Source organism: Myotis brandtii, unplaced genomic scaffold, assembly GCF_000412655.1.
Source record: "Myotis brandtii unplaced genomic scaffold, ASM41265v1 scaffold384, whole genome shotgun sequence".
Taxonomy (NCBI): Eukaryota; Metazoa; Chordata; class Mammalia; order Chiroptera; family Vespertilionidae; genus Myotis; species Myotis brandtii.
The window spans coordinates 1,952,173-1,979,796 of record NW_005364745.1 but is presented as its reverse complement, the minus strand read 5'-3'; the positions used below and the strand labels follow the sequence as shown (position 1 = coordinate 1,979,796).

Here is a 27,624-nt window from a genome sequence, read left to right as displayed (position 1 = left end):
CTGCTCTGTGCATGACAGGGGGCGGTGCCCCAACTCCCCAATCGGCCCTGCTCTGAGCCCGACCAGGGGCTGCACCTAGGGATTGGGCCTGCCCTCTGCTACCCGGGAGCAGGCCTAAGCCAGCAGGGCGTTATCTCCCGAGGGGTCCCAGACTGCGAGAGGGCACAGGCCGGGCTGAGGGACCCCCCCCCTTCCCCCCGAGGGCACAAATTTTTGTGCACCGGGCCTCTAGTATAACAATAATAGCCCAAGGATACAACCTAAAATGAGATAATAATTCCTACCTTTTTCAGAATACATGAATTAAGATTAGTTTTATTATGTTTAACTGTGAAACTATAGATTTTTTGACCCACAATACTTGTCATATTTTGAACATAAGAAATTTTATATTATCAATTACATGATTATCTGTTTCACTGATGTCTTTAAATCTGCTAACTAGCAGGAAAATATGAAGCAAACATTTCCATTTTTATTGCTTTAGACCAGTGGTTCTCAACCTTCCTAATGCCGCGACCCTCATGTTGTGGTGACCCCCAATTTCATTGTTACAAACTGAACATAATTAAAGCATAGTGATTAATCACAAAAACAATATGTAATTATATATGTGTTTTCTGATGGTCTTAGGCGACCCCTGTGAAAGGGTCGTTCGACCCCCAAAGGGGTCACGACCCACAGGTTGAGAACCGCTGCTTTAGACCTTACACATTTTTCTGACACCATATGATTCAAGTTATTGTTCAAAATGTAATACCATATTTAATTTCAGTACATTACACTATTTTTTAATGTATTCTAAAATATCTATAATAATAAAAGCATAATATGCTAATTAGACCGGATGTCTTTCCAGACAACCTTCTGGATGAAGGGAACCCTGGTTCCCGGGTGACAGAGGGAAGCTGGTGCCAGCATCTGGGGGAGGGAAGGCTTACTCTTGCATGAATTTTATGCATCGGACCTCTAGTTTTTAGAATAAAATTCTTTAACATTGGTAAATTATCAACTTACTGAAAATAATAGTTTACTTTAAAAATAAAATTTTTACTTGAGGGCATTGATGAGGCATTTATATACTTCAGGCTAAAGCATAAAAGAATGTTTTATTCAGAGTAGGTAAATTTGTGATTTTGATATTTTCACTATATTTTTCCTCCATAGGTTGCAGCATGCAGAGATACTGGATATGACTGGTTTGAGCAACTCCTTCAAAACGTGAGTGTTATTTTGACTCCTGATAACAGATAACATGAAATTTAATAGTTCTTTGTAGACTTTATGATGTAATAGAACACTTTCAGTTATTTTTTAAGTTTTTGCCTTTTTGATAGGGACAGTTTATTTCAGTATATTAGACTGAATGTTATGGTTAATACCACTATTTAATCCATTATTCAATTACTTATTACAAGTAAGTGTTTTACATTAGTAATTGAAATTCTATCTTCCCTTCCAGATAATTATTTTTTCTTATCCCTTTAATCTAGATAATAGACATGAGAGCTATAAATATACAGATTGCATTAAATATATATTTACATAATTTGATATAAAACATGTAGGATTTCCTATAGTAGTGCAGAATTAAGCCACAATTCATATTCTTTTAAAATTTCATAAATAGGAATGTTTATCTCCCTACAAATTTTTTTATTCAGAATTTTTAAATACATAGAAGTACCCATCACCCAGCTTCAAAAATTATCAGCATTTTCCCAATCTTGTTTTATCTGTCCCTCCCCATTTTTTTTCTGTAATACTTTTAAAGCAGTTCCCATACTTTATATCATTTCATCCATAAATGCTTTAGTATCTGTCTCTAACAGAAATTACTTCAAAACACAATTTCATTGTCACCTATATCAAAATAAATATTAATAAGTTATTCCCTAATATCTAATACTTAGTCAATGTTCACATTTCCTTAATTGTCTCAAAAATATATTTTTACAGTTGGTTTGCAGTTGTTTTGATTGATAAGGCTCTTAAGTCTCATAATCTATAATACTCGATCCCTCACACCTCCTTTTTTCATGCCACTTACATGTTTTTCTGTAGACTATTCCACATTTCTGGATTTCATAGATCTCTTCCTTCTGGTGTCATTTAAGTTGTTCCTCTATCCACCATTTTTTTTCTGTAACCTCTTAGATCTAGGGGCTTAATATTAAAGTTCAGTTTTGAGAGTAAAGGACAAGAATACTTCATAGGTGATGCTGAATGTTATTGCATCACATTAGGAGGCACATAATATTTGTCCCATTTTCAGTAATCTCTGAGTTTACTGATGCGTCTGTTATAAAGTTTTTCAGGATTAGTTTTAAATGATGGTTACCTAGATTCATTATTTTCATTAGAAGGTACAAAATACTGATTTTTTCCTAATTATTTTGTTTCATATTAAAGAGGAATCTTGTACTGATTATTACTGTAAACATAGTTTGTACAGGAAAGGCAGGGGAAATGCTTGATTTCTTTACATTAGTTTTCTGAATAATGAGTTTTCATATCATCCTCCAAATATGACTAGTTAGTTTTTTCATTTTTCAGTATCAGTATGAATTAATAGATTTTTATGATTTTTATGTATTTTAATTTATTTTAATTTATTGCAGTCATTCTTTTTGAAGCTCAGATTGTCCCATCTTTGCCCATTGTTAGTCCCTTCAAGTTGGTCTTATATACTTTTTATGTAATCTTATTGCTCTTTTGTAACTTGAATAACTTCTACCTCTTCAAGATGCCCCTAGACCAGTGATGGCGAACCTTTTGAGCTCAGCGTGTCAGCATTTTGAAAAACCCTAACTTAACTCTGGTGCCGTGTCACATATAGAAATTTTTTGATATTTGCAACCATAGTAAAACAAAGATTTATGTTTTTTATATTTATTTTACATATTTAAGTGCCATTTAACAAAGAAAAATCAACCAAAAAAATGAATTCGTGTGTCACCTCTGACACGCGTGTCATAGGTTCGCCATCACTGGCCTAGACTCATCTTGTACATTTCCTGCCCCAAATCTGAAATCGGTCATTTTCCAAAGAGTCCTAATTCTCTTCAGTGGGAATAATCTAGGTGCTGTGACTGTTTGTTGCTAAGAGTTATCATAGCTTTGGACCTTTTTAAAATACGCATTTTTTTAGAAAAAGAAATCAAGAATTTATATTGATTTTTTTTTTATGTATTTTATTGATTTCAGAGAGAGGGAGGGAAAGGGAAAGCGATAAGAAACATCAATGATGAGAATCATTGATCGGCTGCCTCCTTCATGCCTCCCCTCCCACCCCCCACCCCATACCACTGGGGATCAAGCCCTGACTGCAAGTTGAACCGTTCCCTCCTGGTTCATGGGTTGACATTCAACCACTGAGCTACACAGGCCGCACTGTATTGATATTTTTAATTCAAATTTAAGATCATGAGATTCTTTTTATTTTATCTTATTCTTTCCTCCAAGTGTGAAAATTGGTTCCCAAGGAAATAAACACAATTTTTATTTGCTTTGCCCCACTATATTTACAGTAAGATTATTGAATATAGCTTGATATTTTTGCATTTCTTTTTATCTGTAGCACACCATAAGAAATCTACCTTGAAATAACATTTTTTCTGTTTGATTATATCAATAATTTACTGTCTAATGAAGTTGATTTCTTCTGTTTACTTTTAAATTTTTAGCTTTTAAATTTTAAACAATATTTTTAGTAATAAAATAGTACTTAATGATATTTTAACAACCAAAATGTTTTATTGAGGCATAATTTACATGCAAAAATATTCACTAATTTTAGGTATACAGTTTTATTAATTTTAATAATTATATACAGTGATGTAACCTCCAGCACAATTAAGATATAGAATATCACCCTTAAAAGCTTCCTTATGCCTCTTTGTAAAGGATCCCCTCCCTCTGACCCTAGGAAACCATGGGTCTACCTTTTGTCACTATAATTGTACCTTTTGTAGAATTTTATTTCAGTGGAATCATGCAGCTTGAATGATTACAAGTCCAGTTGGCTTAAGCTGTGTTTTACTTCTCTTAATTAGGAGAATATTGGCAGTATATTAATATTTTATTCCTTTTTATTGATAAGTGGTATCAATAATATCATCATTTCTTTTTTCAATTTTATTTATTAAATTGATTGGGGTGACATTGGTCAACATGAACATATAGGTTTCAGGTGTGGGTTTCTATGTTACAAGATTTGTATATTGCACCATGTACCCACCACCCAAAGTAAATATTCTCCTGTCACCTTATATTAGGACCCTTTGTCCCTCAACCCCCTTCCCTCTAGCAACCACCACACTGTTTGTGTTAATGAGTTTCAGTTTTATATCCCACACTAGAGGCCTGATGCACAGGGCAAGGGGCTCAGCCCCTGCTGCTGCAGCTTCATCTGGAAGGATGTCCAGAAGGACGTCTGGTCTAATTAGCATATTGCCCTTTTATTATAGATATGAGTGAAATCATATGGTTCTTAGCTTTTTCTGACTGACTTATTTCACTTAGCATAATGTTCTCAGAGTCCATCCATGTTGTTGCAAATGGCACTATTTCGTCCTTTTTTATACAGCAACATAAATGAACAATAAGAATTTATGCAGAGTAAAGGAAGCTTGACACCAAGCATGTTCAAACTAAAGGCTAACACGGGCCAAATAAACCAGGTTTAAGTTTATGTGGGCTTCAAAAAAACAAAAGCTTCAATTTTCGTAGAAACGTAGGTTTATTTCAATAGAGACATGCTGAAAAAAAAGGGCTGAAATAAATGTGTAATCGTTAACATAAAATAATAGAACATTTTAATAAAAATTAATATTTTTTCTTGAACATTAATTTACCAGACACTGAATAACTGCACAAATTAATAAGCGTAATGCAAATAAACCTATTTTTCTTGTTCTCCGAAAGCAAAATATTTCCTGTTGCTCACACCAAACAAGTCAGTCCAAGACTAATGACGTGGCAAGGCTACTAAAATATTCGCTGCTAGTATTAGTGGAGAGAAATGGGGCGCCTGTGCATAAGGGAAATAAATGCAACACAATTATAGTAATCAGTCATTAGCAAACATTGTAGTTCGTTATTAATAATTATGTATAACAGGATATTGCAAAAATTAAGTTATGAAATTTTTATGAAGGCGTTTCTTACATACTGGTATATTGGCTGGACCGCAAAAATATTCATTGTGGGTCACATGCAGCCTGCGGGCCGCCAGTTTGACATGATTGCTTTAGACAGAAGAGTACATACAGTGGGGCCTTGACTTACGAGTTTAATTCGTTCCGAGACCGAGCTCGTTAAGGAGCTCGTTAACTCAAATTACTCTATCAACTCAATGCAAAAAATCGGCTGAGAGACAGCTGGTATCTCAAAAAACTCGTTAGTCGGGACACTCGTAAGTCAAGGCCCCACTGTATATTGCAGGGGCCAGGGATTGGCTTGGAAGAAATATAAGAGAACTTTTGGGGTAATGGTAGTAGTCTGTCAGTGGTCAAGATTACCTGTGATTTGTCAGAAATGCAAGTGCTAAGGCTTTACCCCAGGCTTCGTTAATCAGTAACTCAGAAGGCGGGGCTCATCATTGCATATGTAAACAGCTTCTCCAGATGGTTCTGATAAGCTAAAGATGGAGAACTACTGTTCTGTATCTTTGTTGGAATTTGAATTACAATGGTGAATGCATGTAATAAAACTCGACAAATGTACACTGAAGATTTATACATTTCATGTAAATTTTATCTCAAAAGAAAAGGGGGGTATACTGATATCTATGATTTACTTTTAAATACATCCAAAGTAAGGTGTGTTTGTACATATTCATAAGCATACATATTTACATACTCATGGTTTAGCATCAGTGTGTATGTGTGGTTTAACATTAAAGAGTAAATATTTCAGTAATCATTTTAAAGGACACAGGACATTTCAAAATAAAATTTAATACCCTTGAATGATAACTTCTAACAAACTAAGAATAAAATAAAATCTGACAGAATAAACTGCAAAACCTAAAATGAAAGTTGCGCTAAATGGGAGAATGTTAAAAGATCTCATCAAAATCAAGTACAAAAAATATTCATCAAACATGTCAGGGTGATTATAAAATGTGTTTGGAAAAGTAAAGAACTAGTAAATAATAATTGTTGCCTCTGAAAAATACACAAATAGTGATTTGCCTTACCATACATCGGGACTAATTTTTAAAAATATAATACTTAAGATATTATGATACTAAAGAAGAACTAAGACCTCTCCTTCTCAAACTATTCCAAAACGTTCTAGAATAGGGAAGACTCTCAAGGTTATTTTAAGATTGTATGGTTCTAAATAGACCAACGGAACAAGATAGAGAGCCTAGTAATAACCCTCCACATATATAGGCTATAATTACTATAAAACAGAAGTGGCACTGCAGTTAATATGGAAAGGATTTTCAGTAAATGGGCTGGGACCACTGGCTTTCTATAAGGAATTTTTTTTAATTGATTCCTACTTCAACTAAACAATCAATGCAATATAGATTAAAGGAAATCTTTTAAAACTTGTAAGAAAATAGTATGTGAATACATTTTTGAAATTTTGGGGGGAAAGATTTCTTAAATAAGACACAAAAGCCATTAACCTTAAAAAGAGGTTGATAAATTTTACTACCTTAATATGAAGAACATTTAGGAATCAAAAGACCTCTTAAAGAAAGTGAAAACACAAGTCACCAACCGAGAAAAGATACTTGACATATATGTAACTGAGAAACTGTTAAGAAGATATAACGAACTCCTCACCTACAAACCAATATAAGGCAAGAGTCCTGGCAGAAAAATGAGTAAAAGTCATGACTAGGCATTTTATAAAGGAAATAGCACATATGGCCTTTATAGTGTTCAACCTTATTAGTAATTCAGGGAATAACAAATCTAGACCACATTTTACACCCACTTGATTGGTAAAAATTGAGAAGTCAGATGGTAAATTTTGGAGAAGAAATTAATTAAATATCTTTTTTAAAATATATTTTATTGATTTTTTACAGAGAGGAAGGGAGAGGGATAGAGAGTTAGAAACATCAAATCAGCTGCCTCCTGCACACTCCCTACTGGGGATGTGCCTGCAACCAAGGTACATGCCCTTGACCGGAATTGAACCTGGGACCCTTGAGTCTGCAGGCTCACGCTCTATCCACTGAGCCAAACCGGTTAGGGCAATTAAATATCTCTTAAACACTGCTACTAATTGAGAAAATATTACAACCAATTTTTTAAAACGGCATTATTTCATAAAGTTGAGCATTCATGTGTCCTATGATCCAGCAATTTCGCTGTGAGGTACATATAGCCAATAGAATCTTGCATATGTGCACCTGAAGACAAATGAAAGAGTGTTCATTATACCACTAAAATTGTAGTTATCCTATCTTCAGAAGAATGGATAAATGAATTGCAGTATAGACACACAATGGCTTGTTATGTAGTGGTGAAAACAAATAACAGTTACATGCAACAGCCTGGATGACAGTTAGCGGCGTAATGTTGAATGAAAAAGGCAAAAAGATATAGACAACTACAACCCGTATACCTTTTACAAAGTTGAAAAATCAGGCACGATTATAAACAGTATACAGCTTAGATAATTTTTTAAAGCAAAGAAATGATCAAATTCCTCATAGTGGTTACCTTGAAAGTGAAAAAGGAAGATATCATAATGGAAGGAGCACATTGGGAAATATAAATTATTGGAACTATTCTTATTCTTGAGTTGAGTTCACAGTGAATTGTTGTAAATAAATTAAAACGGCACCTATAGTATTGATGGTGTGTCATAAACCAACATTATGATTAGTACTTTTGTGCATACTTGATGTCTTGGAGAAGAAAGAGCAAAAACAGGGGTGAGGGAATCGTTTTCTACTCCTGCCTGAAAAAGACCAGGCCAGCATGTGATTTTAATCACTGCTTAAGGAATTAAGTTATGGAGTAGGACAAAGAGAATTTGCTGTTCAGAATTGAAACTGGGTAAATTGAAGTCTTCTGCTTTGATTTATTTAAGTTTGAGGTGGGGGCAGTGTATGTGTTATGTTATTCTGATTGCTATTAGTTGATTTAATCATCCATGCATCTTGCAGTGAAAGTGTAAATGTATGCATTCCAGTACCAGCCAGGTTTTTTTTAAGTTTAATGTGAAATTTTATTTAATTCCTCAGTTATACTAGCCACATTTCAAGTGTTAATTATATGCGTGTGGCTCAGGGCAACCATATTGGACAGCACAGATATAGAACATTTCCATCATTGCAGAAACTTATATTGGACAGCATTAGAATTCTTCACAGAAATCAAATACACATTTCAACTTATTTAATATCCCCAGAGTTGTATTAGCTAATCATTAAACAAAATAGATATGCCTCAGATGACTTTATCATTGCATTGAGCTATGATTATGAAAGATTGAATGGGATGGGGTTTTGGGGGGGTGTTTTTAGTGGGGTTGGCTATAGTTAGACTGATCTCTTCCTTATCTCGTTCATAACACTTTTCTAACATTGTTTATTAATAATTTGGCAAAGGATAACACAGAAGAAATCTAGACTTATGTTTTATAATTCCAAGATTTAAGATGCAATTCAGATATAGTTACAATTATATAAATGATGTAATTAACACATATAATTTTTGAGACATTAAAGGACTTGGAATAATGAGGAATGGAATTCTTTAAAATAATTCAATTAGCATTGAGTGGTACTCTTAAAAGAAGGTCGCCTTTCTAATTTCTCTCATATCCTACCTCAGGTCCCACATACAGCAATTTAAATACTTCATACTAAAATTGTTTGAAAGTATTTATAAATTACTGGTTTATAACTTATTTTTTAAACATTTGTTTTATATTTTTGTTTATTTGCATTTTCAGTATTAAATTGTTAATAACAAATTGAAAAGCTTATTATGGACACATTAAATGCGTTTTTATTATTATTGCCTAATGAATAATTATACTGGGATCTTTTTTTTTATATATATACATATATAGTTGTTGAAGTCCGAAGAGGATTCCTCATATAAACCTGTGAAGAAAGCTTGTACTCAACTTGTTGATAACCTAGTTGAGCACATTCTTAAATATGAGGAATCTCTAGCTGGTAAGACATTTTATATATTGGTCATTAAGTTGATTTTATAAGATATTTTAAAATACTTTGGGCATATTTCTCATTTTTGCCTCTGGCTCTGCTTAGCCTAATACTGAACTACTTTACTCTTGAATGAAATCTGTTTTTTGTTTGATGTTGCAGCCTTGATTATATTGTTAAGGTTGACTAAGATTATCTAGAGCAATAAAGCATGGGCCTCGTCTCTCACATATCTTTCGGTAGCATATCATTTTAGATGTCATGTTAAACAGGAATAAAAAGAAATCCAGGGGCTAATACATACTTAGCTAATTGAACTTGATCAAAAACTGTTTGATATATTTTTAATCCTATAAAATTTTCTCTCAAAATGAAATTGGTTTAACTATTATAAAAATGTTTTTAAATGATTTGTAGTATATTCCTAATATTAATTTTAATTGTTATATAAAAATGTGCTTAATCTTGCTTGAGCTAGTAAGCTATTAATATCTTTAATTTAAAATTTTTCTTAAATATTAGTGTTATATTATTTAGCAAATTAATCAGTGGCAAGTCTAAAATTATTAATCAAATATAAATAATTATATGAAAACTATAAAAGTCAGATTTGCTATCTATTGCTTAAAGCACACAAGACTAACATGACTTGTATCACCTGATGAACATTAATGAGGAACAATATTGGGGATCATTCTCCAATATGGGGGCCAGTTGCCTCTTACAGAGGTACATTTATGGCACCTACGGAAACTTGATACCCTTTATATTTTTATGCAGTATTTTTTCTTTAATGTTTTCTTCTTTTTTTCTTTTTTCTTCATTTTCCATGTGTACCTTTTTTTTCTTTTTGTTCTGTTTTCTCTATCCTAGATTTTAAGGGTGATACTGTTGTCTCTTGATATTAAAAAGTTGCTAATCTCCTCTAAAAACTAATTTGCCATCCAAGAACCATTCTAACTAGCAACATTTTCCTCTCGCCTGAATAGTGTTTTGTTTTCCTTTTTAATGTAGCACTGGTCCAACTTCTTAATTTCTCACTCCCATCTTTTAACATTCTTCTACAGCTTCATTGTTCCCCCAGTATCTTTAAACACAGTATCACCTCAGCTAAATTGGTTTTGTCTCCCTTTGCTAACTTTCTTTCCCATATTGACTTTTATCCATTTTTAGATATAACCAACATCCTGTCTCTTCCCAAAAGCCCATCTCTAAACTTCCGAACTTCTATTCTGTTTTTTAACTTAAATCCTCCTCCCCTCAGGGAAAACATTTGCCTTCTATAGAGCAGCCTCTTTGTCCTTTATTCTTAATATATGTAATTTATATATTAAAGATAAAAATGAAGTGCAGGAAGTCTAATATCATAAGAAACTTTAATGAGTTATATTAAGGAATCTATTCAGAGGATAATATTGAGTAATTTAAATAATAGTCTATATAATTTTCACTGCCTTGTCATATTTTAGTGTCTTATTTCTTGTTCGTTTTTTCAGACTCTGACAATAAAGGTGTGAACTCTGGAAGATTGGTGGCTTGCATAACCACTTTGTTCTTATTCAGCAAAATAAGACCCCAGCTCATGGTTAAACATGCCATGACGATGCAGCCCTACCTCACCACTAAATGTAGTGTAAGTATAGAGCTTCCTGGTTTTCTCTTTATAGAAACCATGTACTAAAAATTTTAACTTTAGCATTCAGTGTCATTCATATTTCACTGACAGATGACAGTTATTTTCAGTGACAGATCAACTGTGTTATGTACTCAAATTTTTGTTCTAATATTTATAGCAAGCTATCTACAAACATTTTTCTGATGTATTAAGTTCAGGCACCATTTCTCATTAAGCCAAACACTCTATATATGCTTAATGAATGTAACTATTATTAAGATCACAAAGCTAAATGAGGTAGAGTTCTATCATTGAGAAACTTAATGTCTTTTGGATTCTGAGTTTGCTTTTAATTTGTCATTTTTAGTATGTTTTATTTTAAACATTTATTTTTACAATACACCACCAATATGCTGAATATGGAAATTTAGTATGTCACAGATGTTAGGCTGTTATTTTAAGTTAATATTACACATACTAAGTTTTCCTAGAATCAAATGTGAAAATTTAAGTAAAATAATCCAGCAATTTATATGGTAACATGGTGAGATAAGTGGCTTATTACAAACACTAAATTTTAAAATACTTTGAAAACTTTATAATGTCGTTTTTCTGTTTTCTCAGTTTTCCTAAGAAACTAATTTTAACAATTTTCTCTAATAAATTTGTTTTGCTGCTGTAGTCCGATTTTTTTGTGCTGTAAATTAATAAGTTCTAAATGAAAATCTTAGGATGTCCTGAGAAATGTTAATTGAGGAAAGCCCTAACCCAGTGGTTCTCAACCTTCCTAATGCCGCGACACTTTAATACAGTTCCTCATGTTGTGGTGACCCCCAATTTCATTGTTACAAATTGAACATAATTAAAGCATAGTGATTAATCACAAAAACAATATGTAATTATATATGTGTTTTCCAATGGTCTTAGGCGACCCCTGTGAAAGGGTCGTTCGACCCCCAAAGGGGTCGCGACCCACAGGTTGAGAACCACTGCCTGACCGGTTTGGCTCAGTGGATAGAGCATCGGCCTGCGGACTGAAGGGTCCCAGGTTCAATTCCAGTCAAGGGCATGTACCTTGGTTGCACACACATCCCCAATAGGAGGTTTGTAGAAAGCAGCTGATCGATGTTTCTCTCTCATCGATGTTTCTAACTCTCTATCTCCTTCCTCTCTGTAAAAAAATCAATAAAATATATTTTTTTAAAAAGAATTGAGGAAAGTAGCAGAAGATAAGTATATAAAATCAACATATTATACTTGCCAGACCCTACTTCTATTTTTAGAGCTTGTATTACATCCAGAAATAAATGGATTAATATGAAATCTTATGGCTGATAATAATAGCTAATATTTACTGAGCTTAATGCCAACCACTGTGAAGAATTTTACATACATTCTCTCATTTACTTTGTGAGGTCGATACCATTCTTGTCTGTTTTACAGATAAGGAAACGAAAGCTTAGAGAATATAAATATCTTGCCCAATATTGCACAGTCAACCAGTCCCAGTCTGTTTGCCTCTAGAATCTGGACTGTAATGTAATTTGCATAAATAGTACTCATTTGCAACAACATTTTTTGGAAAGTAGGTTTACTTTAAAAACATTTTGTAACTAAAAAATTAAACATTTATAATTTTTTATATTTATGCAAATACAGAGTTTTGCATAAAGACAGTATTCCCCGCATTTGCACAAAATCCTTCTAAGACCCCCAGTGGATGTCTGAAACTGCAGATAGTACCAAACCTTACGTGTACTGTGTTTTTTCCTATACATGCATACCCTCTCACTTAAAGGAAGCACTGTATGGCTTCTCTTTGGCACATCTCAGTTGCCAGCATCACTACTCCTGTACTTGAAGGCCATTATGAAGTAAAATAAGGGTTACTTGAACACAAGCACTTCGATCCTGGAAAGTCATTCTGATAAGTCAAGATGGCTACTAAGTGACTAACAGGCAGGGAATGTAAATATAATGAATATGCTGGACAAAGGAATGATTCATGTCCTGGACAGGATGGAATGGGACAGCACAAGATTTTATCACGCTACTTAGAACGGCACGCTATTTAAAACTTATGTATTGTTTATTTCTGGAATTTTCCATTTAATAATTTTCAGTTGTAGTTGACCCCAGGTCACTGAAATGGAAGGGGAACCACAGATGATAAGGGAGACTACTGTAAGCCTACCTTACATATGATAAATGCTTTTTTTGATTTTTTGTGTGGTCTTTTTTTTACATTAAATCCAAGATTTTATTGTTCTTATGCTTTTGTTGATAAATTAAGGATCCAGTCATAAAAAAGGATAACACAGGGCTTCTCAACCTCAGCACTATTGACATTTAGGGCTGGATTATTTTTTGTTTCAAGAACTGTTCTGACCATTGTAGGATATTTGACAAGCATCTCCTATCCACTGGATTCCAGTAGTGCCTCCCTATACCCTTTTTGTGATAACCAAAAATGTCTCCAGATATTGTCAAATATTCCTTGGGGGACAAACTCACCCCTAGTTGAGAAACTACTCGGTTAATATACCCCATTTTGAAAAATACTAATATTAAAACCTGTATCAATCTAGTAAAATTCTCTGTTAATATTTAAATACTTTTGTTCAGAATTGTCTTGTATTAAATTTTAGGGGTAAAAACAATAACTGTGACATTATAATTAAGTGACCCAAAGATCACATGGTAAGTTAGTGGCATAGCTAGAATCCAGGATCCTAAAACTGAGACTCTTCCCTTCATACGTTAAAAATCTCTTTTCTAAATGGGTTGTGTTGTGGTGTGTTTTTTTTTAACAAATTTTATATATTTAATACTTCAACCTCCAAGTAGATAGAACTGTATATAGTTTCTTTTTAGATTTTTTTATACTCATAAAGTACTAATTTTATCCTTTTAGACACAAAATGATTTCATGGTTATCTGCAATGTTGCAAAAATCCTAGAACTGGTGGTACCACTGATGGAGCATCCAAGTGAAACTTTCCTTGCCACTATTGAAGAAGATCTAATGAAGCTGATCATCAAATATGGCATGACTGTAAGCATTCTATCAATTATTACGCAGTTCGCAAATAAGAACTTAATCTTTTGTTTTTACCTTTGTCTTTAACTTTTGTCTAAATAGCAATCTTTTCTGTATCTTTTAGGTAGTGCAACATTGTGTGAGCTGTCTTGGGGCTGTTGTAAATAAAGTGACACAAAATTTTAAATTTGTATGGGCCTGTTTCAATAGATACTATGGTAAGTTCAATGTCTGGACTTTAAAATTATTCTGCTAGATTCTGCAGTGTCCTCCTTTTTAATGCATCTGATTAAGGGTAGTATTTAGGGAATTGTAGGAGGTGTGATATTAGAAATGGTATTTTGTAGTATCTTTTGTATTCTCTTAATAACCCAATAAGATTACATAAGAAATGTATCTCCTCTAAGTAAATGTTGGCAAGTTTTCTGCCCAGTATGTAAAATAAAATTTAAATATTTTTTCTTACATTAATTCTCTTAGACTCTAAGGAGTGTCCTCATAATTCTAGACATATTTAATACTTAGAACTATTAGTAAAATTCAGTTGTGATTCATTAGCAATAATCATTTGAACATAATAATTTAAGAATTAAGGGTTTGTTGTAAATGAATATTACTTAACTTTGTCAGGTGCCATTTCAAAATTAAAAATTCAGCACCAAGAGGATCCAAATAACACTTCACTTCTATCAAACAAACCAGCACTTCTTAGATCCCTTTTCACTGTTGGAGCACTATGTCGGCATTTTGATTTTGATATGGAAGATTTTAAGGGCAACAGTAAGGTAAAGATCTTAATATTAATTACTTAGTATGTTGTAATAAAAAAGAACTGTGTAACCCTGTCAACGGAAAATGACTAAAATGACCCAGGATGAAAGCAGCATTAGTCTGATTTAATGAGCACTCTGGACAGTGCTACTCAAAATATGGTCCTCAGACTGCTGATCTATGAACTGTTTATTACTGGTCTGTGATAAGATAAGTAAGCACAGCTTATATCAGCTTTATAAGAGTAGGTGCAGCCCTGACCGGTTTGGCTCAGCGGATAGAGCGTCGGCCTGCGGACTCAAGGGTCCCAGGTTCCATTCCGGTCAAGGGCATGTACCTTGGTTGCGGGCACATCCCCAGAGGGAGGTGTATAGGAGGCAGCTGATTAATGTTTCTCTTTCATCGATGTTTCTAACTCTCTATCCCTCTCCCTTCCTCTCTGTAAAAAATCAATAAAATACATTTTTTTAAAAAAAGAGAGAGTAGGTGCACTGTTTAGGTCAGCAGCTGACTTTAGTTTTTTCACTTTCTTAGTGCCTGAATAGTACATTATTTACATTCTGGCACAAGTCTCTGTCACAGATCTTTATTTTGAATGTCACTATTCTAAAATTTATTGATTTACAAACTTATTGGTGACTTATTCTTTAGTCAAGTTTGCATGTGGACATTCTCATTGCTTGCTATTAGGTATTTTTTTCCTTTATAGTTAAAAACTGATCTAAATTACCCTTCTTTTTAATACTGATTTTTCCCCTTAGGTTAACATAAAGGATAAAGTACTTGAACTATTGATGTATTTTACAAAACATTCAGATGAAGAAGTACAAACAAAAGCCATCATCGGTCTAGGTAAGTTAAGTCTGTATTTCATTATAGTTTTAGTTGTTTGAGAGGTTGAGCCAGTTTTAAAATATTGTGAGTCTAAACTGTTCATTTATTTATGTATGTTTCTATTCATAGTAGGGTCTGCTGTGTAGAATATAGGAATGGGTGTTAAAACACTTGGATTCCACCGTAGCCAGTTTGGCTCAGTGGATAGAGGGTCAGCCTGCGGACTGAAAGGTCCCAGGTTTGATTCGGTAGGGCATGTACCTTTGTTGCAGGCACATCCCCAGTGGGGCGTGTGCAGGAGGCAGCTGATCGATGTTTCTCTCTCATCAATGTTTCTAACTCTATCCCTCTCCCTTCCTCTCTGTAAAAAATCAATAAAATATATTTTAAAAAAAAACAAAACACACCTGGATTCCATTCCTGGCCAGCCAATGACTTCCTGGTGACCTTGAGCAAGTCACGTAACTTCTCTGTTAATCAATTTCCTCATTAATAAAATAGAGATGACAGTACTGTCTCCTTCCCCTATTTTATAGGGTTTCATAAGAACATTCATTCAAGCCCAGCCGGTGTGTCTCAATGGTTGAGCGTTGACCTATGAAACAGGAGGTCATGGGTCAATTCCTAATCAGGCACATGCCCAGGTTGTGGGCTCAATCCCCAGTGTGGGGCATGCAGGAGGCAGCCGATCAATGACTCTCTCTCATTGATGTTTCTCTCTCTCTCTCTCTCTCTCTTTCTCCCTTCCTCTCTGAAATAAAAATATTTTTAAAAATGTATTTTTTAAAAAAGAATATTCATTCAAGCACTTTGATACAGAATGATAATTTAGAAGAATTTTGTGCTATTGCATGTTTTTTAAATTGTTTAGGTGTTTTGTTTTGTTTTGTAAAGCTTTATCGTTATATTTGCCTGCCATTTCTAGTACAGATAGTGGGCAGTCTACACTGGCTTTTTTTAATACAGAAATACTTGAAACAATTTGGATGTACATCTGTCCCATATTATTATTTTTTTAGGAACATTGATGTAGCAAATGCATGCCTTTGCAGAAGGTTAGGGTTTGTGTCTTATTTGGATGGGTTATGGAATACAGGAGAAATAGGAAAAGACAGCACTAAAGTACCTGAATTGAATGCACTTTAAAACAATACAAGAACAGTACTCTGTCCAGGTTTTTGTTTTTTATTGTTTGTTTTTTGTGCAAATACATGTGAAATTACTTAATAAAGGTAATAACTTACTTTGAAACTTTATTTTGGTAGCATTAACAAGGTTTATAATTTAATATGTATGGACAATCATTTATATTAATCTTTTGAACTAAAATAGAGTAATAAAAGATTCTAAATTATTCAAATCTCATTAAACATTTACTGATTTCTTTAAATAAATTTAAATTTGTTATCATATTTCTCCTTCCCTTTCAGAAATTACATTTAGCAAATATAGTAAAAATTCAGATATCACTTATTAGGAAATTATATTGATAACTGCAAGCCAAATGTGTACCTTTGAATATTTAGTCTGGACATAAGCTATATAAAGTGGCAAAACTAATAGTACTACATTTGTTTCAGAGAACAAGTAACAGCTAACCCTTGAACAACATGGGGGTTAGGAGCACCCATTCTCACACATTTGAAAATCTACGTTATAACTTTTGACTCCCAAAACACTTAGTTATCCTTTAGTATCTGAGGGACTGATTCCAGGACTCGACCTTATACTAAAATCCAAAGAAGCCCAAGTCGCTTTTATAAATTGGCAGAGAGCATTGTATACAGTCAGCCCTCCATATCCACAGATCACAAATACGGTTATCGACCTGTGGTTGGTTGAATTCACAACGTGAAACCCAGGGATTCAGAGGGCCCACTGTGTATTTATTGGGGTTGGGAAATGTGTGTATAAGTGGACCCACATAGTTCAAGCTCATGTTATCCAAGGGTCAACTATATGTAAATTTTTTAAATTGATTTTTAGAGAGAGAGGAAGGGAGAGATAGAAACATCAATCAGCTGCCTCCTGCATGCCCCCTACTGGGAATGGAGGTGGAGCCTGGAAACAACCCCCACCCCCGCATGTGCCCTGCCCAGGAAGGAAATCAGTGACCTCTTGGTGCACAGGAGGACGCTCAACCCACTGAGCAACACTGGCCAGGCTGTAAATATTAGCTTAAATAAGCAATACTATCTAAAAAATAGATAGGTGCCTCTAGACCAGTTAATGAAAAAAATCTTGCCTGGGCCATAGTTATCCTGTGTGACCTTGGGCTAGTTATCTGATCACTCTATGCTTTGAATTTAGTTTGTTATTTGGTATCAATAATACTTGCTATCATCAAGGATCTTCATTTTATTTCACATAAATCACTATTTTATACAAATAAGCATGGATAATAGTAATTTACTATATTAACTTGTGGTTATAGAATTCAGCTTTGTGGGTTCATTTAATATTTTTAGCTTTATTTTGAAGTATTCTGTTTCATCAACTGGATATATTTAAATTTGTTTTTAAAATAATGCCAAAATAGTACTTTCTGCTAGGGATCTAAAATATGTTTGTAGACATTACCTCTTAAATCCTGAAAACATCCCTTTGAGGTAGGTGGGTGGTAAATATTATTGTCCCCATTTTACAGATGGAGAATTGAGGCACAGAGAGATTATGTGACACACCCAAGGTCACACTACAAGTCAGTGGTGGAGCCAGAAATAGAACCCAAGACTCCTGACTCCTAATCCATCCCCCTAGCCAGTAGACCCTGCTCCCTCCTCAAGGTTTCCTCTTGTGTGAAATACTCCTTTGAAATGCAATTTCTTGTTTTTAATTCATGGGGAAAGAAGTGCCTGCTCTAATACTTCTCTAGGTAAGGCCACCAGCATATTCTTCCAGTCATTCTAAGTTTTAAGTTTTGAAATAAGGAGTTTTTTATGTAATTTATTGACATTGTCACTAAATATTATATTTAATTTTACTATGACTATATCAAAAGATTTTTTTCTCATTTCTTTAGGATTTGCCTTCATTCAGCATCCAAGTCTAATGTTTGAGCAAGAGGTGAAAAATCTATATAATAATATCTTATCTGATAAGAACTCCTCAGTAAATTTAAAAATACAAGTGTTAAAAAACCTCCAGACCTACCTACAAGAAGAGGACACACGAATGCAGCAGGCAGATAGAGACTGTAAGTGAAAATATATTTTTTAATGTCGCAGTTTGGCTACAGTTAAAATACTCTGACTCATTTTTAATCCAGGTATCAAAATTTCCTTATCTATTAGATGAAGGAATTCAGTTCAGAAGGCGTCCTTAAGTCCATAGCTAGGCTAGGCTTAAGGGTATTCATAAACTCCCTAAAATTATACAATTTAATATAGGTGTAGTCATTAACATTTTGAGGGAGGAGAGGGATTGTAGTTCTCAAAGGGACCTCTAACAGAGACCCAAAAAAAAAAGACGAGCCATTGAGCCAGAGCACTAGCTCTAACATTTGGTGCTTTTGGTTGTGGTCTGCTTTGGTATATTTAAGTAAAGGTTAGTGTACATGTTCTTAATACCTTTACTTCCTTTTGTAGGGAAGAAAGTTGCAAAACAGGAAGATTTAAAAGAAATGGGTGATGTTTCCTCAGGGATGAGTAGTTCCATCATGCAGCTTTACCTCAAACAGGTGCTTGAGGCGTTTTTTCACACCCAATCCAGTGTACGCCACTTTGCCCTAAATGTCATTGCATTGACTCTAAACCAAGGTCTTATTCATCCAGTTCAGGTAAGTGTGTTTCAGAAAGCAGAACTTATTAAAAGAGCCAAATGTGTTGTCATTTGATGACATTGTGATGAGATAATAAGTAGTTCTTTATTCCTCTTAGTTGTTAATTTGGGGTTGGGGTTTGGGTTTTTATGTTTGTTTTTTTGTTTTTTGGTCCTAAACTCTTGATTCCAAGTTTTAATCCATCTCTTTGGTTGTCCTTATTGCAAATACTCATATATTTATAATGTCTCTATTAAACAAACTTCTAATTTATATTGGCAGAACATGTACTCAGAATGATTTTCTAAGTAGGGATGTTGGGTTTGTTTTAATTCAAGTTGACTGATCCCAAAGAGCCAACAGCATGTAATGCCAAGAGAGTTTACTGGGATAAGAGCGTAATCTCTTACACTAGGGTGGATTTTTGTCCACAGAAAAGTATATTGTGTAATCTGAGCTCAGTTCCTTCATCTGCAAATTAGAGGTAACATCATCTACCCACACCTCAAAGCATTGATGTGAGGACTAAATGATATAATGAAGACATATTAGTGTTACTAAGGATTGGCAGCTAATGCTGATGTAGTAGCATACATCTGACATGTTCAGGAGTGCCACAGGCTACAGAAGTGAATTTATTAGGTAAACAAAGCCTATTACCCTTCACCATTTTCATTTTGGCTATTTTTCATGGAACTTTTCCTAAAACATGCTTTATGTAAATGTGCTGTATTCTTCCCTGTGTTCTGAGACAAAGCACACTAATGAAACATGCTAAACATTACTTAGCCTGTATTTCATGACTCAGGGTTATCATCATCACGATCACTTAATAAAATGTATAGTGGTTTATTGAAACTAGAATTTTTCAGATACTTACAGCTCTTTACTAATACAGTATTCTAAATGGCCTCAGGTGATTATGCTTTTCATTGCCACATATACTTTATCTCTTCCTCTTCATACATAAAATTTTTTCTGAATCATTTGATAGTAAGTTTCAGATATTATGATTCTTTACCTTTAAACATCTTAGTATATATTTTCTAAGAATAAGGACATTCTCTTATAAAACCATAATGCAATAATCAAATTCAGGAAATTTTTTTTAAAATATATTTTATTGATTTTTTACAGAGAGGAAGGGAGAGAGACAGAGAGTTAGAAACATCGATGAGAGAGAAACATCGATCAGCTGCCTCCTGCACACCCCCTATTGGGGATGTGCCCGCAACCAAGGTACATGCCCTTGACTGGAATCGAACCTGAGACCCTTCAGTCCGCAGGCTGACTTCTATCCACCAAGCCAAACCGGCTAGGGCAGTGGTCAGCAAACTGTGGTTCGGCAAACCACGGCTCGCGAGCCACATGCGGCTCTTTGCCCCTTGAGCGTGACTCTTCCACAAAATGCCGGCTTTTCCACAAAATACCGACTTCTGCGCATGGGCCACAAAGTTTCAATCGCACTGTTCGTGCGCGCCCGCACGTTGTATTTTGTGGAAAAGCCACACTGAAGGGGCCAAAGAGCCACATGTGGCTCACGAGCCACGGTTTGCCGACCACGGGGTTAGGGCAAATTCAGGAAATTTAACATTAATACATTATTATCTAATTCATAGTCTATTTTCAAATTTTGCCAGTTTACCCAATAATATTCTATAATGGACTTTATTTCTCATTGACTTAGGATTTAATTCATGATCACTCATTTTAGTTAGTGTCATTTCTACTTTCTTAAAGTTGGTTTTTTGTTTATTTATTGTTTTTCTGTCCTACTCACTACTATCTGATTCATATTCACCTAACCTTCTAATGGTGTTTTTGGTTTTTTTTTTAATTGGTTTCAGAGAGGGAGAGAGAGAAACATCAATGACGAGAAAGGGAATCATTGATCAGCTACCTCCTGCATGCCCCACACTGGGCATTGAGCCCACAACCCTGGCACGTGCCCTAACAGGGAATCAAACTGTGACCTCCTGGTTCATAGGTTGACACTCATCCACTGAGCCACATCAGCCGGGCAGAAGTGGTGTTTCTTGACTTTAGAAGTATAATAAATTTGGCTGTTAGCAAAATACTACCTATCCTAATCATTGAAGCCATATCTAAAAATCAACTTTGTAGAAAAACATTTATGTTTTCCTAGTTTTAACTAAAAGACAGTAATTTTTGCCCTATTTTTTCTTTACATAGTAAATGCAGTCAAGCTTGACAAATTATTGGATTATATATTTATAGTATACTAGAGGCCCAGTGCATGAAAATCGCAGTCCAGGAGCCCTCGGGGGATGTCCAACTGCCACAGAGGCGGGAGAGGCTCCCACCACCGCCTTCTGGCTGAGCAGCGCTCGCCCTATGGGAGCTCACTGACCACCAGGGGGCAGCTCCTGCATTGAACATCTGCCCCCTGGTGGTCAGTGCACGTCATAGTGACCGGTCGTTTCGCTGTTTGGTCAATTTGCATGTTAGCCTTTTATTATATAGGAAGAATATCATAGTTTTAATTGGATATTCTTAGTGTCGGGGTAGGGGGTTTTATGTTTAAAGCACCTTAAATTCACACTGAAATTGTTTAAATTCCACCACATCAGTATTTTTGCTCATGCTCCAGTGCTTTTTTGCTTTAAGCTAAATTTAAGGAAGAATAATCATTTTTAAAAGAACACTAAAACCCTGGCTGGTTTGGCTCATGGATAGAGCATCAGCCTGCGGACTGAAGGGTCCCAGGTTCGATTCTGGTCAAGGGTACATGCCTGGGTTGCGGGCTTGATCCCCAGTAGGGGGCGTGCAGGAGGCAGCCGATCAGTGATTCTCTTTCATCATTGATGTTTCTCTCTCTCTCTCTCCCTCTCCCTTGCTCTCTGAAATCAATAAAAATACATATTTAAAAAAATAAAAGAACACTAAAACATGCCATTTAAGAGCCTATAAAACTAGATTCTTATATCCCAGATATACATCGAGTTTTAACATATGTAAAGATACATATAGAGCTTTAGTTACTGTGATATCTTATAAATCCTGTATTTTTATTTCCAGTGTGTACCATATCTAATTGCTATGGGCACAGACCCAGAACCTGCTATGCGGAACAAGGCTGATCAGCAGCTTGTGGAAATAGACAAAAAATATGCTGGATTCATTCATGTATGTATTTTTAAATTGTATAACCTAAATTTAACCATCTTTCTTTAGTAAATCATTTATTTGGTGACTGTCCTGCCCATATTCCTATTAGAATAAAATATTTTGCTTAGTACTGACTTAAACATGCAACCAAGTCTGTCCCCCCAAGGCATTTATTCTGATTTAAAATTAGCTCTTAAGGTTGAGTTAGAGGTGATAGTGCAACAGGCACACTGGCATGCATGGGTTCTGGTTCTTATTGTTTGACCTTGAGAGTAATGATTTTTCTGGGTCTCGACTTTTTTTTCTGTAAAACTGGAGGCCCGGTGCACGAAATTCATGCACTGGGGGGTGGGGGTCCTTCAGCCCAGCCTGCCCCCTCTCACAGTCTGGGAGCCCTCAGTGGATGTACTACTGACAGCTTAGGGGAGCGGGCCTAAGCCACAGACTGGCAGCAGAGGCTCGGAGCAGGCGCCCCGTGTGTGTGTGTGTGTGTGTGTGTGTGTGTGTCTCCGCGGGGGTCCTGCCCCCAGCCGCACCACGTAGGCTCAGAGCAGTTGCCCCATGCGTGTGTATGTGTGTGTGTCCCCGCTGGGGGCCCCAGCCACACCGTGGAGGCTTGGAGCAGGTGCCCCTCTGTGTTGATCTCTCAGGCTCCTGGCTGCGCCTATGTGTTGTTCTCTCCCTTGAGCAGTGGCCAGGGTGGGCTGGAAGCTTGGCTTCCTCCATCGCTGGGGCAACCCAAGCCTCCAGCTCCATGGCCGCCGCCATCTTTGTTGGGTTAATTTGCATACTCGCCCTGATTGGCTGGTATGTATAGCAGAGGGACACCAATTTGCATGTTTCTCTTTTATTAGTGTAGATGAGGGGATTTCAATGAATGGTATTTAATGTTCTTCCAATGTTGCATTCTATGATCTTATTATTTATATATAACAAAACCAAATGATGAAGTTAGCCTCAGACTACAATGCTCAAAGTATATTTTTAATCTTACTTTTGATTTCCATGACAAAAATGAGGCTTTTATTGATTTCAGATGAAAGCAGTGGCTGGTATGAAGATGTCTTACCAGGTCCAACAGGCAATCAACACATGCCTAAAAGATCCTGTAAGGGGTTTCAGACAAGATGAGTCCTCTAGTGCTTTGTGTTCACACCTTTACTCCATGATCCGTGGAAACCGCCAACACAGACGAGCCTTTCTAATTTCTTTACTCAACCTCTTTGATGACACAGCAGTAAGCACAAAAACTTATTATTTTAATAAAATAAGTTTTATAAATTTTATTCCTAAAGTAGTCACCAGTTTTAAAATATTACAGTTTCAATAAATAATAGTGACTGTTAAATGTGTGTGATTTTTAGTCTTCTGTGTTAAATACAAGGTATACAGTCAAAATTGAACAGGAAATTTTGTGTGGGAATAAATACAATGAGGAATAAAGTATGATTGTGTCTTCATAATGAGTGTCTTATAAACTTTGATAGCAGTTCCTTCAAGCCTACCTTTAAATATATTTTTATTGATTTCAGAAAGGAAGGGAGAGGGAGAGTGAGATAGAAGCAAATCATTGATCGGCTGCCTCCTGCATGTCGCCTACTGGGGATTGAGCCCACAACCCAGGGATGTGCGCTGAGTGGGAACTGAACCGTGACCTCATAGTTCATAGGTTGACACTCCACCACTGAACTACATCAGCCAGGGCAAAGCATACCTTTAATAAAGTGTGTCACTAAACTATCATTTAGGGGGATAGATTAGATAGATTATGTTAGATAGATAAATAGATAAATGAATAAATAAGTGAAATTTTACTTGTTGCTGTCAGATTCTAATATTGTTAGAATTACCATTCCAGGGTTTTGGCTGTTGAGATTCCCTTCTTGTTCAACTTTACTTCCTTAAAGAAGAGCTCACATTTGTGTAAAAATAACTTGATCCTTTGGGCTGTTGCACAAGTATCGTTGTCCAGAACCGTAAGCCAAGAAAGAACATTTTATCCTTTAAACTTACCTCGTAATTTATTCATTCACTATACACAAATATCTATTCACACCTGCTGTCTGGTAGCCATTGTACTAGGACATGAACATAAAGTAGTAAATAGAACAGATATGGTATGTGCCCACATAAAGTTTATAAAATAAATATTACAAACATATATTTCAGAAATAGTTATAATTTAATCACCACCACCATCATATCATCAGCATTAAGCTTTAATTTTCTGTGGGATATTGTGCTAAGAGTCCAAAATGATATGACAGTGCTCTTGCCAATAAGGGATCTTACTTCCAGTTAGGGAGATAGCACACAAAATAAAGGAAATAGATAATAGTTAAGGTTAGCATATCCTGAGTGGCAGGTGGTTGGTGTCAGTAATACTGCTCTATTCCTTTATCTCCTGAACTCCATTCCTGTGTGGTTTCATTGCCTTCTGTGTGCCATTGGCTTCTGTTCAGTCACCTTAGCATGTAAAGTGCTAAATCCAGCTCTTATCCTGCAGTGCTTTCTTATTACTACCTCCAACAAAGGATGTTCTAGGAGGAGTAAATTACTGAAGACTTAGGGAGATTAGATGCAATGGATTTACTATGTAAGGGAAGGGTAAAAACATGAATAAAGATACAAATATAAGAATATGTGGGAAACAATTAGTAGGTTGTTATTTGGAGCAGGAAGATCATAGTGAGACATGTTTATGGGAGATCTTATAGACAATGAAAGTGACAAAGAGCATTTTAGCATTGTGTTCATATTGGAGGTAATAATCTATTATGGCAACAGTAGGAAAGAAAAGAATAGACATTAGGAAAGAAAAAATGTAATGTGAGGAACGCAAATTTTTTTTTAGGCACACATGTTTTAGCATTGTCTTCACTTTCAAGGTAATGAGTTAAACTGTTCTGATGTTCTGAAAGGAAAGAAACATTGTGAGGGAGGAATAAATAAGACTGAAAAGAATAGTCAAAGGTAACGAATATTTTTGTGCTGAGCATTTGAAAAAATAATAGGATTGTTGCTAAAAGCAATTTGAGAAGGAGTTGGTTTGAGAAGGACATAGAAAAGGAATAGTCAAAGAGCGTGGAGGATAAACTAAGGAAGGGAAGGTGTCAGGAAGGAAAGGGTGGTTAGAATTGTTCATGCTGCTAAGCAGGCCAGGAGAATGTGAAGTAAAAAGATAGGGGTGGGGGGCGCTGTTTGGTGGGCAGAAACACTCAAGCAGTGAGGCACAAAAGCATGATTTTAATTAAAGAACAGTAGGGCAGATCTGGAAGGAGCAGCTCAAGACTGTTCTTTGAAGAAATTTGGTTTTTGAAAGGAATGGGACTTATTTTATGGCCCAAGTTGAAGAATTTCCGAGTTCTTTTTAAAGGTTTATTCAGAGTAGTCCTGAACATTTTCCATTTTAGGAGGATAAATATATATAACAACATTAAAACCAATAGGTAAGGTGGGGTTCTATGTCTGCATCTCCCCAATTTTAACATGTAAGTGTTGATACATATTTAAAAAACAAAAATAAAATATCCTGATAGCTCTTTTAAACCAAGAGCGTCCAGGCAGCAATGGGTCAGGTAACCCTGTGGCAGTGACACAAGCAAGCTGCATTTAAATAAAACCCTGGGACCATTTGAGTGTATAGCCTCTTGTCTTAAATGTATTTCTCATAGCAGTATGAAGGAGGCAAGACTTATGGGTCAGTTTTGAACAGCCTTACTTACATTTGGTTTTTAAAAATGAGTCTCAGGGAAAGTGCTAAACCAAAATCTCTTATTTGACTTTTGTGTTTTCATAGTTTTTATTTTGCTTTATTGAAATGGTTTTATAATGAAATAATGTACTATATGACAGTTGGGTAATTCTTCAAATTTCTTAATGTTTCTCCATCATGGCCTTTTATTTCACAAATTTCTGAAGTCTGAATTACATTTTTTTACCAACTTAATCTGAAATGTTTAACTGCTTTAAATTTATACGAGTATTGTAAACTTTAGAGAAGATGAAAAATGTGTTTTCACAGGATCTATATTGTGAACAGAATTAAGCCTACTTTTTTGTGACTTCATTTTGATGTGCTGGTGCAAAATATATATGTTTAAAAAAAATAAAAAACAAAAATAGAGTAAGAATCTCATGAACACCAATAGCAAGTGTATCCCATCTGTCCTGTGGGATTTTCGTTGTGCTATTGAGTTTTCTGCTGTTTGGATGACAGGATAGGGGAGATGGTAGGAGAGAATGTTTTTTATCACTTTTTTTTTAAAGCTGTAAATGTTTTAAAGGAATTTATATGTTAACATGTCTTTCAGTTTATATTCTGTATGATCATGAATGCTGAAAGTCCCTGTTACTTCTTTTTAAAGCAAACAACTAGTAGTAACCATATTTTTTTTCTTTAAGTTGTGCCTACCTCAGTTTCTCTAGTGTGAAACTAGTAGCACCGTCAGGACTCTGATGTTCTAAGTTACATTTATGAAGGAAACTGTAGGTGTTATGAGTACAAGGACTGTGTGGAGTTTTTAACCCGCATATTAGTACTATAATTACCATTACTGAGGGCAGAAACTGTGTGTAACTGATCTCCATATGGGTTAAGCTCTTAGAATCATAATGATAAATAATTATGAATTTATTCATATACATATATAATTTTTGATAATGTGGTATGGATTTATCATGAAAATCCCATATACTCTATCTATCTATATATATACAAGGCTAAGCCACCGTCTGACTGACCAGTAGGTATAAAGCGCACTGACCACCAGGGAGCAGATGCTCAACGCAAGAGCTGCCGAGCTGTGGTGACTTGGCAGTGGTGTTTCTCGGATGACGCACCCCGGAACCAGAGAGGAGGGAGCCCAATTACGGGGTGCATCACCTGAGAACCACCCTCTCACAATCCGGGACCCCTTGGGGGATGTTGGAGAGCCGGTTTCGGCCGGATCCCTGCAGGCCAGGCCAAGGGACCCCACCTGCCCCCCCCCCCCCCCCGCTCACTCTGCAGACGCCCTTTGAGCCCTGGTGCTGCCCCAGGTCTGGCTGGCTGGGGAGGGACCACAGGAGGTTGACTTCAGGGCATGTCCGGCCAGTCTGGCCCAGTCCCGACCCGCCTGCCGCCTTCTAATTAATTTCCTTTCAATGTGCTGTAATCCGTGCACCAGGGCACTAGTAAGAATATAAAGGGAATTCCACTTGGGTGCCCTAAAAAATTCACCTCTTCCCTTCTTAAGTACTGGGGTATAAGTCATGAACTCTCTTAAAATGGGAATAAGATTATTTTATAAAATCCATTTCTGTTCCCTTTTGTTACCTTCCTT

The 27,624-nt window shown here is 35.6% G+C and overlaps 1 protein-coding gene across 4 annotated transcripts in view; it reads left to right on the top strand.

Moving 5' to 3' along the window:
- NIPBL (Nipped-B homolog (Drosophila)) overlaps positions 1 to 27,624 on the top strand; it is a 114,719-nt gene that overhangs the window by 79,149 nt on the left and 7,946 nt on the right. For all 4 annotated transcript variants that reach the window (XM_005872584.2, XM_014544874.1, XM_005872582.2 and 1 more), the window contains 11 exons: positions 1,168 to 1,221; positions 9,052 to 9,160; positions 10,648 to 10,784; positions 13,681 to 13,821; positions 13,931 to 14,024; positions 14,437 to 14,591; positions 15,339 to 15,429; positions 18,434 to 18,607; positions 18,999 to 19,189; positions 22,211 to 22,318; positions 23,337 to 23,537. In XM_005872584.2, coding sequence (XP_005872646.1) covers positions 1,168 to 1,221; positions 9,052 to 9,160; positions 10,648 to 10,784; positions 13,681 to 13,821; positions 13,931 to 14,024; positions 14,437 to 14,591; positions 15,339 to 15,429; positions 18,434 to 18,607; positions 18,999 to 19,189; positions 22,211 to 22,318; positions 23,337 to 23,537 — 1,455 coding nt within the window. The remainder of the gene's footprint in view (positions 1 to 1,167; positions 1,222 to 9,051; positions 9,161 to 10,647; positions 10,785 to 13,680; positions 13,822 to 13,930; positions 14,025 to 14,436; positions 14,592 to 15,338; positions 15,430 to 18,433; positions 18,608 to 18,998; positions 19,190 to 22,210; positions 22,319 to 23,336; positions 23,538 to 27,624) is intronic.